The sequence below is a fragment of the Meriones unguiculatus genome, chromosome 16 (genome assembly GCF_030254825.1).
Source record: "Meriones unguiculatus strain TT.TT164.6M chromosome 16, Bangor_MerUng_6.1, whole genome shotgun sequence".
NCBI lineage: Eukaryota > Metazoa > Chordata > Mammalia > Rodentia > Muridae > Meriones > Meriones unguiculatus.
Genome location: NC_083363.1, coordinates 23,065,828 through 23,076,323, shown reverse-complemented (window position 1 = coordinate 23,076,323; position 10,496 = coordinate 23,065,828). Strand labels below are relative to the sequence as shown.

At 40.4% G+C, this 10,496-nt stretch overlaps 1 protein-coding gene across 2 annotated transcripts in view; it reads right to left on the bottom strand.

Moving 5' to 3' along the window:
- Nucleotides 1-695: 695 nt before the first annotated feature.
- The window catches only part of Tet1 (tet methylcytosine dioxygenase 1), a 79,405-nt gene continuing 69,604 nt past the window's right edge, over nt 696-10,496 (bottom strand). For both annotated transcript variants that reach the window (XM_060369443.1, XM_060369444.1), the window contains one exon: nt 696-10,205. In XM_060369443.1, the coding sequence (XP_060225426.1) occupies nt 9,313-10,205 (893 nt within the window). In that variant the 3' untranslated portion in view covers nt 696-9,312. The remainder of the gene's footprint in view (nt 10,206-10,496) is intronic.

The window sequence follows — 10,496 nt, the reverse complement described above, 5'->3', positions numbered from 1 at the left end:
ATGCAGACAAAACACTCAGACACACGTGGCTGGAGCGAGAGCTCAGAGATTAAGAGCACTGGCTGTTATTCCAAGGGTCTTGGGTTCAATTCCCAGCAACCACATGGTGGCTCACAACCATCTATAGTGAGATCTGGTGTCCTCTTCTGGCAAATAGATACATGTGCAGACAGGATATTGTATAAACAATAAATAAATAAATCTTTCTAAAAAAACCCCACTCAGACACTTAAAATTAACACGAAAACCAGTGGAAACAAAGCTTGCTTTTGGCTCTATGCATTGGCTGAGGCTTCGAGTTTGTTAAGCACGTGCTCTGTGTCAGCAACTGGATTCTGTACTTAAAGACGATCTGCTCAGTTAAACTGTTAGTTTTTTGTAACCAGAACAGGAATACCAGGTAATATATATACATATAAATACTTAAAAGATATATTTATTTTATGTATATAAGTGCTCTTTACATGCATACCAGAAAAGGGCACTCGATCTCACTATAGATGGTTGTGAGCCACCATGTGGTTGCTGGGAATTGAACTCAGGACTTCTGGAGAAGCAGCCAGTGCTCTTAACCACTGAGCCATCTCTCCAGCATCCTAGATATTATGTTTTTAAATAAGATTTTTGAAGAGGAAAGAAAAATTAGACTACCAGGTGCAAAATAGAAGTATAAAATTTATTTTATACCACCCACAAAGTTCTATATAATCAGGAATGATACAATTTGCAATAGCTTAAAAAAAACATGACAAAGATTTAAAATATATTTTCAATTACAGTATTCATTTATCCTTAGAATTAAGAAAAAAGAAAATTTATGCTTTAAACAATGAGACAAAAGGAAAATAAGACAATTTCCACAACTATTTTTACATTTATGTTTCAATACTAGTACATTTCAATGTATTTTGCTACATAAACATGAAATCATATACAACTGCTGTGCACCAAAATTTAGCTTAATTAGATTTTTCAAGTAACATGCAATTCCAACTCACAAGTATTCAAGTACTGCTAGGAAGTGTTCCATTCTGTGCAGAGGACTCAATATTGACCATGTATTAAAACCATCATGGTTATAAGATTCTCTTTCCCTTTAATGTGATGAAGTGCTTTCCTTAACTATTTCCCTCATATGTAAAGAACTAAATCAAACATTTTTTTGGAATTTTAACAGCATTTTCTAAAAACAAAAACAGCCCCCCCCCAAACAAAAAACCCACAAAACCTCAATTAGCGAGATACAACAGTAGGATGGCAATAGGTAAAAATCAACAGTAAACATACTGCAGGGGGAGAGGTTTAACACAGGACAGTGATTCTTTGCCTGGGTGGAAGTCAGTTCTGCTTGTACGGGAAAGAATATGGATGAAAGTTTTCCTGCCACCAATTAAACACTCCGCTGATTCCTGTAAACCAAATTAATGCCACGTATGTTGATTTACATGCTACCTCACTAGGAGAAAGTCAGTCAACTAGAACGTCATGTTGCCCTCTCTGCCATGGAATTGTACAGCTTTCTCCTCAGGGAACATTTTATGAGTTCCTGCTAACCCAAATAGAACCACCTACCCACACATCACAATGCAAAAGCTGCCCATAGTTTTTGCTATAAAACCATTTCTGAAAAAATATTTCTCTTAAAGCACCTATCACAATGTTAACTCCATAAAGGCTAAAAAAAAAAATATGACCGCACATTGCAATAAAAATATTTAATCTTTCCTATGAGCTGTGTTTGTAAAGTCAAATACAGTCAGCCATTTTATCAGAGCACGAACACGTTGGAAAGAAGAGCCACCAACATAGGAGGAGGAGGAGGTCATACTTGACTACTCAAGATCATTCGGCCTGTTTCCCCCCTTTTTTGTGCCAAAGAATTTAACAGGATAGTCAAAATATATCACCTCTATCTAGAGAGGTTGGTAAAATAACCTATAGAGAAATTACTAGAAACTTTACAAATACATCTCAGTATCCTTAACTCTCTAGGTTCAGGTACATTTGCTGCAAAGATTTATATGGCTACAAATAAAGCAGAGGGGCGCACACCGAAACAAAACAAACCCAACCCAATCTAACAAGACCATCCTACATAATCTAGAGACCATAAAACCTGTTCGTGAATAATTTTGCATATTTATATAATGAAGGGCTTGGAACTCAAATTGTTCAGCTAGCACTATTTCCTTCAAGAAACCTTCGTTTCAATATATTTAAACAAATAAATTAAACTTTGATTATGAGGGGCTTTAAAAGTCCCATTTAAAAATGACTTGGTGGAAAATGTATTTTGTCTTCCTATTAAGAGTAAAGGATATTCTCTATGCTTTTTTTTTTTTAAATATACACCAAATAGGGTGGTTCACACCTGCAATCCCTGCACCTAGGGCCAGACCGACCTGGGATACATAGAATTCTCCAGGGCAGCCATGGCTAAACAAGCACCTGCCTTAAACACACACACACACACACACACACACACACACGCACACACACACGCACACACACACGCACACAAAAATAAAAACCACAAACCTAGACTTTGATGCATAAATGAGAATTTGAGAACTTTAACATGTGAATGAAAACAGCTGACTACACAGTGTAAACTAGCTGAAGAGAGGTTTAATAAATTTTATATTTCTCTATTAGCTCTACTCAGTACACATGGTACACACACACACTCAGGCAAAACACATCATTTCGTTCATATTCATTGAATTGCTGTGTGACTTAAAGTAAGCTACTGGCTATTCTTGTTACTTGCTTGGCGGCTCATCTGTAAAAGGGAAGTATGTTTTCTGAGTTCAATATTGGCAAAAAGAAGTTGCAAACACCAGGCGAGGTGGTACATGCCTGCGATCCCAGCACTCAGGGAGGCAGAGGCGGGCTACACAGAGAAACCTTGTCTCTAAAAACCAACCAACTCACCTTGTCCCTCAAAAAAAAAGAAGAAAGAAAGAAAGAAAGAAAGAAAGAAAGAAAGAAAGAAAGAAAGAAAAAAAGAAGTTGCACAAAGCACTCAGTGAAGGCAGGATCTTACCTACTGGCTTCTGCCTTCCGGCAAGCTGGAATTACAGGCGTGCACGCCTGTAGGGAGAGATGCCCATTGTTGTTGTTCATGTCCTACTTGTTCTCAAAATATTACCTGTTTCTAGCATCTATTTTCAGTTAAAATTAGAAGAGGATAGACAAGAAATATTGAAAGTATTTTTTGCTTTTGACCTGGAGGTGTGTAGCTCCCTTTGGTCCCTTTCGGGACCTTCGTCCCCAGAGCCTCCTGGTGGCTCAGCACCAAGGACTCAGGTTTGAAACTAGATTATGTGCAGTGATGTGGGACTGTGATGTCTGGGCTGGAGGTTTGAGATAGGAAGAGTCTAATTCCAGTATACCAAGGCCATTATGATTACACTATTACAGCTGAAAAATTTCAAGAGTAAATTTACCCTAGGAAACAGGTTCCCATCAGCAAAATAGAGTTGTGGGTAAATAGAAGGTAGAAAATGAGAATAAAGAAAAGAGAGTCTGTCTGCATATAAGACCCAGTGACTAAAACTGCCTGGCAGATTTGTAATTTAACAGATGGAGATGGAAAAGCCACAAAAGAGAATGGGAATAAGTAACTTATGCTTAAGTTGTATTTACCCCTAATTGAAAAGGTCTGCATAAATATACTCTTTCTTGGTCCTTTCTGGGGATTGGACCCAGGGCACTTCCAGCAAGGCTAGCAAACTCTGTCCGTTGGTGTTCCTTTTCTATCATTTTGCCTCAGCCCCTCAAGCAGTTGGGATTACAGACTTGAGCAAAGGTGGGTGTTGGACTTCATGACACACAATTTTAAAAGATAAGCCATGATGCTGAGATAAACGAGAGCATGTAAGGCTGGCCTAAACTATATAATGAGATGATGTCTCAAAAAGGAAAAGGAGTGAGAAACAAAATGACAGTTTTAAAGACCCAGATGTGTTTGCATAACGGATGATCTGGGTGATGGAGCCAGAATATACACATAGGAGAGCAGCAGTTTTAATCATAAAGTACAAAAGGAGTATGGAAATCAGTAACCTTGAAATTTTGAAGCCAGAGGCATTACAGACTGCCACAAGATAATTTTGAGCAGAGTGGGGCCTCAGGGTGAACGTAAGATTATGAGTAACACGTATTTTGAACAAACTGTTATCCAGGAGAGAAACGAACTGGGGCTAATACAAATGTATGTTAGCTGGACAGGGTGCCCTGTGTCACTCCTCTTGCATGTAAGAAAAAAGATCATCTAAACCAGAGAATTCAGAAAAAGCCTTAGCAACGTGCTAAGATTTTGTACAGCTGAGTACATACGAAACTGACAATTCCTTACAAAACACCAAGGTCTAGGATGGAAGGTAAGGTTGAGAGAGAGTTTACCTAATGCACTAGAGACACCAGGTGTGGTGGAGTCGAGGCCAGAAGAACCTCTGTGGGTTCAAGGCCAGCTCAGTCTATGTTGCCAGGCCAGGGCTGCATTGTGAGATCCAGTTTCAAAAGAAAAAGAAACGAAAAAACAAGTTCTCAACATCCTCAGCCAAAGTTCAAGACTGCACTACGCAAGACCATGACACTCTTAAAGGCCCAGCTTTACAACTTACTAGCGAGGCTCATCTTCTATTACAGAGAGAGAGAGAGAGAAGACTAAACACAAAAACCATGCTTAAGAGTTTTAACACTTTTGAAGAAAATATACAGAATCAAGTTTTGTGGGAAGACACACAGACTGTCTGAATGTCTTCTCAACATAGGATTGCCGTTATTTTCTAATGCTATGAAAAATACAGTCTGAAACACCCATTTCACTTGGAAAAATTTAAACAACCAAGCAATGACTACACCACATGGCAAACATGCCAAAGTGGACAGGACATAGACCTAACAAAGTACAGCATTCCCATCACAAAAATGGCCACACCACAAGCAACTGCTTGCACTTAACTAGGTGAGGGGCAGGAAGGAATGTGCAACCACGGCTAGGGAGTATATACAATGAAAGTATGCTTTCCTCAGTTGGCTCAGCCAGTCCTTAAGAAATCCTTATGTATTCCGAATACGAGGTTCCAGAGGGAATGGCAAAGACAAGGATCTCCATATTTATAGGAAAGCGTTAATAGGTTAGCTTCATAGCTAAAAGTCAGCTAACGTCTCCCCACAGAGCCTGAAACATTGACAGTCAAGGGAGTCTTGACCTAATTTTACCATTACCATTCGCGTCCTGAACCTCACCAGAGGACAGAAAGCTGTTTTATTTTTGACTTGTATAAAAATAAGGATAGTTCTCAGTAATGCAGTCCTCTATGGGTGAGAAAAGTAAAGTTTGTTTTGTGCGGTTCTCCGGAAGAACAGAGTGGCCTGTAGGCAGCTACCAGCCGGTCTGCTCTGTGAGCACAGGGGTTCAACTCCAGCGCCTCGAAGGGGACTTCTGGTGCAGCAAGAGTCACCACATTATCTTGTTATAATTCTTGTCATAAATTACTAGTAAAGATGATGATTCAGTTGTTTCAAATCTAGACTAAGAAAGATTCTCATGCATCGAGGGGCCAAACTAAAGATTGCACACAGCTACTTACTTGGCACAAAGGTGAATGTGCTCACAGTCGATAGCAAATGCCATGCAATGATCTGACAGATTTGTCCCACATAGAAGTCTCAGTATACATGTCTGACTAACTTGGGTTTGTTATCATGCAAATGTGAAATGATAAACTGGAGTAATGACACTAGGAAGTATGTTATTCATGTGAACCGAGCTGGTACACCATTTACAGAAGGTCAGCCGTTCAGTTAACCAGGTAATGGGTGAATGTAAGTGAACGGCTTACAGCGTTCAGCTAGCGAAGCTCTGAGCCTCACGAATGCACTGACTGGAAAGTCATCTAAGCCATGAACACGTCGGGAAAATTTACCCTTCTCAGCCTCAAGTCCCAGCAATCTATCGCAACATGGTACCTCGCAGAAATTTGGAAACAGGATATACGTGAGGCTGACAGAGAGAACAAAACAGCTTGGAGAGTGGTGGAGTACAGCTTTAATGCCAGCACAGGGGCAGAGGCAGAAGTCTAGGGTAGCCTGGTCTACCATGTGAGTTCCAGGAGAGCCAAAATTACATACAGAATCAGTCTCATAAAACCAAAACACACACACAGAAGATGGAATTTTGAGAGGACAGGTGATATAGAATTTATAGCACACAAGAATGATAGCATCTGCTGGGCTACCATGGAGGTCACATACAGCAATGAAATCAAGGTTCACATCATGAACACAGTCTTAATTAGAGCTTCACAAATGAGGTAAAGGAAAAGGAATCTGAGTGTAACAAAGCGAAGGAGGTGTAGGAAGACCATTAGAAGAGTGTGACAGGGGCTGTCATCTCAGACCAGTTTATTCCGTCTGTAATAAAGACCACTCTTAAAGCAGTACATAGCCAGTAGACACCCAGTGCTGCTGAACACTGACTAAGCACCGTGTGTCTAAGAAGCACACCAGAGTGCCCAAGAACTTAAGAGAATGAGGTTCCCTCAGTAGGCTGAGGCATTCCATTTCTAAAGACAATTTTAACAATGGAATGACATTTTTCTTGAAACTGATTATTTTCTTTTTTCCTTTTCTCTGTTTTTCCCCTGAGAAAGTTTCTCAGTGTAGTCTTGGCTGTCCTGGACTCACTTTGTTAGACCATGCTGGCCTCGAGTTCACAGCTCTCAGCCTACCTCTGCCTTCCTGGAACTGATTATTTTCATGTACTTATTCTGTCAAAATGCAAGTAGCTTCCCACATCCCAACAGCCCCATTGATCAACATCGGTGTCTAAAATGAGTTAAACATTAAGAATGTGGCCTTAGAGCTGTGCAGTGGTGGCACACACCTTTAATCCCAGCACTGAGGAGGCAGAGGCAGGTGGATCTCACCAGTGCCAGGCCAGCCTGGTCTACAAAGTGAGTTTCAGGACAGCCAATGCTACATAAAGAAACCCTGTCTTGGAAAATAACAACAAAAGACAAAAACAAAACGTGGCCTTAACATTAAAAACAAGTTAGCTTGACTTTATTAGAATATATATTACTGTAGCTCTTCTTTTATAGGTAATTTGCTATTCCCTTAGGAAATAATGCCAAGCATTCTGTTTAAGATCGCATCCGAGGTGGTGACTCAAAAATAAACAAAATCAAATTCAATCAAATTGAATTGAGAAGGATTCAATTAAACATGCGTTAGAGGGATGGGTAAATGAATGAATGAATACAGTCAGGGGGAGAAGATTTTTTCCAGCAATGGAAAAGAAATGATTCCTAGTGGGAGCTAAGGCTGAACACCGCAAAGGTAACTTCACAAGGGAACAGTCCTGATGGTCTAGTCTAACAAATACCTAACTGAAGCAGCTGAAGCAATAACTGAGCACATTTATATACTCACACGTGTAAGAAACCCTAGGCTTAAAAGATAGGCATGTTTTTAAATGGAAATCTAAGGCACACAAAACACTAAATCAGGTCAACAAATTACCCTACTGTAGGCATTGCAGGAGCTTAAGTCTACCTGTACACTGTGGAACGTCAATGGACATTTCCTTATTTACAATCCCTTCCTCTTCCTGAACTTGCCTTCGCCAGAAACTTACCCTTTGCACCATGTATCAATTTAATAAGTTATTCTCTAGAGAGCTTACTGGAACTGTTTACATTTGCACCAAGATTGTGGTAATAGTTGTGGGTCTCCTATGGCATCTCAGAGAAGCACCATTTGGGTTCCTGTACTCCCAAAGAATCCAACACCTTGAATGTCATAGCACCTGTGCATTTGTATTTCACTGAAAGGTCTCTTGGTTGTAGGTTTTCTGTTTGGGGAATCTTTCTTGGACTGTAAGTCAATTAAACAATGGACCACCAAAATAATCAGAATGCCGATTTTACTCGTCACTTTCAAAATATGGGATTACTAAAGAAGTTTAGTCACCATTTATCTAACCCCAATAGGTTAAGATTAGTAATAGTTAGAGCTCTCTCTCTCTCTTTTTGTTTTTGTTTGTTTTTTGAGACAGGGTTTCCCTGTGTAGCCTTGGCTGTCCTGGACTCACTTTGTAGACCAGGCTGGCCTTGAACTCACAGTGGTCTACCTGCCTCTGCCTTCCAGAGCGCTGAAATTTCAGGTGTGGGTCACCACACCCAGCTTAGTTAGCCTCTTAACTGGCTTACAGTACTAATTTTACTCTGTGACTCCAGGGTAGGAGCGATAATGGTAATCGTGAGGATTTTTCACTTCGATTACTTCTACAGAATATTTTCTTCTCATTTGGGAAGGAAAGGTTACTTAATTAGATATTTTCTCAATTTGAAACATTGGGAGCATTTGACTGATCCAAATTTGTGCCCTCTCTCTTTGAAAACGCCTGCCATAGGGTCATATACTTCAATTATAGGGTTAGTTTAGAAGATAATGTCTTTTTTTTATTTTTTCCTAGGGGAAATTGATATTGGTGGCATTTTGTAGTTTCAATTTCTTAGAGATCCTCTACTTTATTGGTAAAAACACTAGTCATATATTATTTGAATACAGGCTGTGGTTAACAGAATGGAACTCACACAGCAAGAACAAATGACTTCTCTGGTATGCAGATATGCATACATAATAGACAATAGGATTCTGCTACTATACTATTTCAAGTTACTTTTAAAAATAGAAAGTGCTTTTTAAAATATATATATTTACAGTTAATGAACAGCCTCCAACCATCACTAGAATAAAGAATTACTTTATACAGGAGATATATTTTAAGAGGAAAAAAGCATTTCATTGGTTTATTTCAAAGAAATGTGCAGACACGATAGCAATGATTGGAAGATGCTTGAGCAATGGCACCATGAAACAATCATTCAGCTCATTACTGCATGTGTTGGTGTGGTTAAAGCACCAGGAACTGTGTAGGGTTAACACTGTGTGTCTTGGCTTTTACATCTTATTGCAGGAACTTGTTAACATCCTCCTCATAGTAAACAAACTGAGTGTAAAGCACCGAACCCTGGTTCTAGCACGGCCCACACCTAACCAAGAGATTCTTTATGTATCTAAAACTAGAAAAAATTTTAATTTTGCTGAAAATCTGCACCTTCTACCAATTCTCAAAATATAGTCACAGTTAAGTTCCCACCCCGTTTTTTTTTTTAATTTTTATCTCAGAGTTAAAATGGGTGAAATGAAGATACAGTAAACAACAATATGACTTTCTTTTGAACAGCACCGTAAAAACTACACCGAGCTAGCGAAGGCATTATGGGAGAAAAGCCTCTAGACCCAATGGTTGTAGGGCCCTGCAACATGAGTGAGAGCGTAAGGGGACACAGTGACGATATTGTCATGGGTTAGAGTGGAAGCAATGCGAGAAGGAATTTGGTATGACAAAGTGGCTTCGGTGGATAAGTCAGGGCCCTCGCGATCTGCGGGTTTTTTCTTTACATCTTTAGATTCATACTTCATCCTGTTGATATCAAAACCATGTCTGGGCTTATTCAGGTTTTTGTGCTGGTAGAATACGAGGGCCACACGAAAAGGGCAATATCGGTTGGGACACCTCAAGGAGGTGGTCGCGTGGAGCTCTCTCCGGGCACATTCAATCAGCACCGAGCCGTGGATGGGTGCTATCGCCACTCCACCAAAGCTGGGATCAAAGTAGATCTCCTCGCTGTCTGACCAAAACTCATCAATTTGAGGGATGTTAGTATCCTCGTCGGAGGACAGGTCATCCGACAGAGGCTTATCTGCTTCAGAGTGCAGCTCATCTTTCACCTGACAGGAAGCCAGTTTATGAGGAGAGCTGAGGAACGGGGGCTGCTGGTTTGACTGGTTGGAAGGTAGCTGCTCGGGCGGACTAGCGACGGGCTCAGAATGAGCAGGGGGATCTGCTGTGGGAAGAGACTGGTGAGGAAGCGGAGCCACTTCACCAGGCTGTGCAAGCCCAGCGCCCTCCCCAGCAGCTGCATTAGCACCACTGTGTGTCCCAGAAGGCATTGCGCCGTGGGGAACGCTACTTGTTTCTGGAAGCCCGCCTGAAGCTGTTTTATTGTACATACAGGTAGCTGTTTTCGTGGAGGAAGCCACCAGGGGACTTAGGTCTGTAGATTCTTCTTTCTCTGGGTGCGTAGTAGATGAGGCCGATGGACAGCTTTTAGTGTTGTCTGAACCTTTAAAAATAAAATGCCGTTCAGTTTCAATCTGAACTGTAGGTTCACTGTTGGTTCACAAAGTTACAACAAACGTGAAGACAAACATAAAAGCTATTTGGCACCTGTCGGTTTTCAAAAATTATTTTTACATGATTTTATTTTTTGCCTCCTGGCGTTAGCTCCTGGGTAGGCAAGCATTCTATCACTTGCTGTAATTAGGCCTGTAAAAAGCTTTCATAACAGTAGCAAAATTATAGTGACGAAGGAATAACAAAATCCAAAATGAAGAATTGTATTAAAGGATTGCAG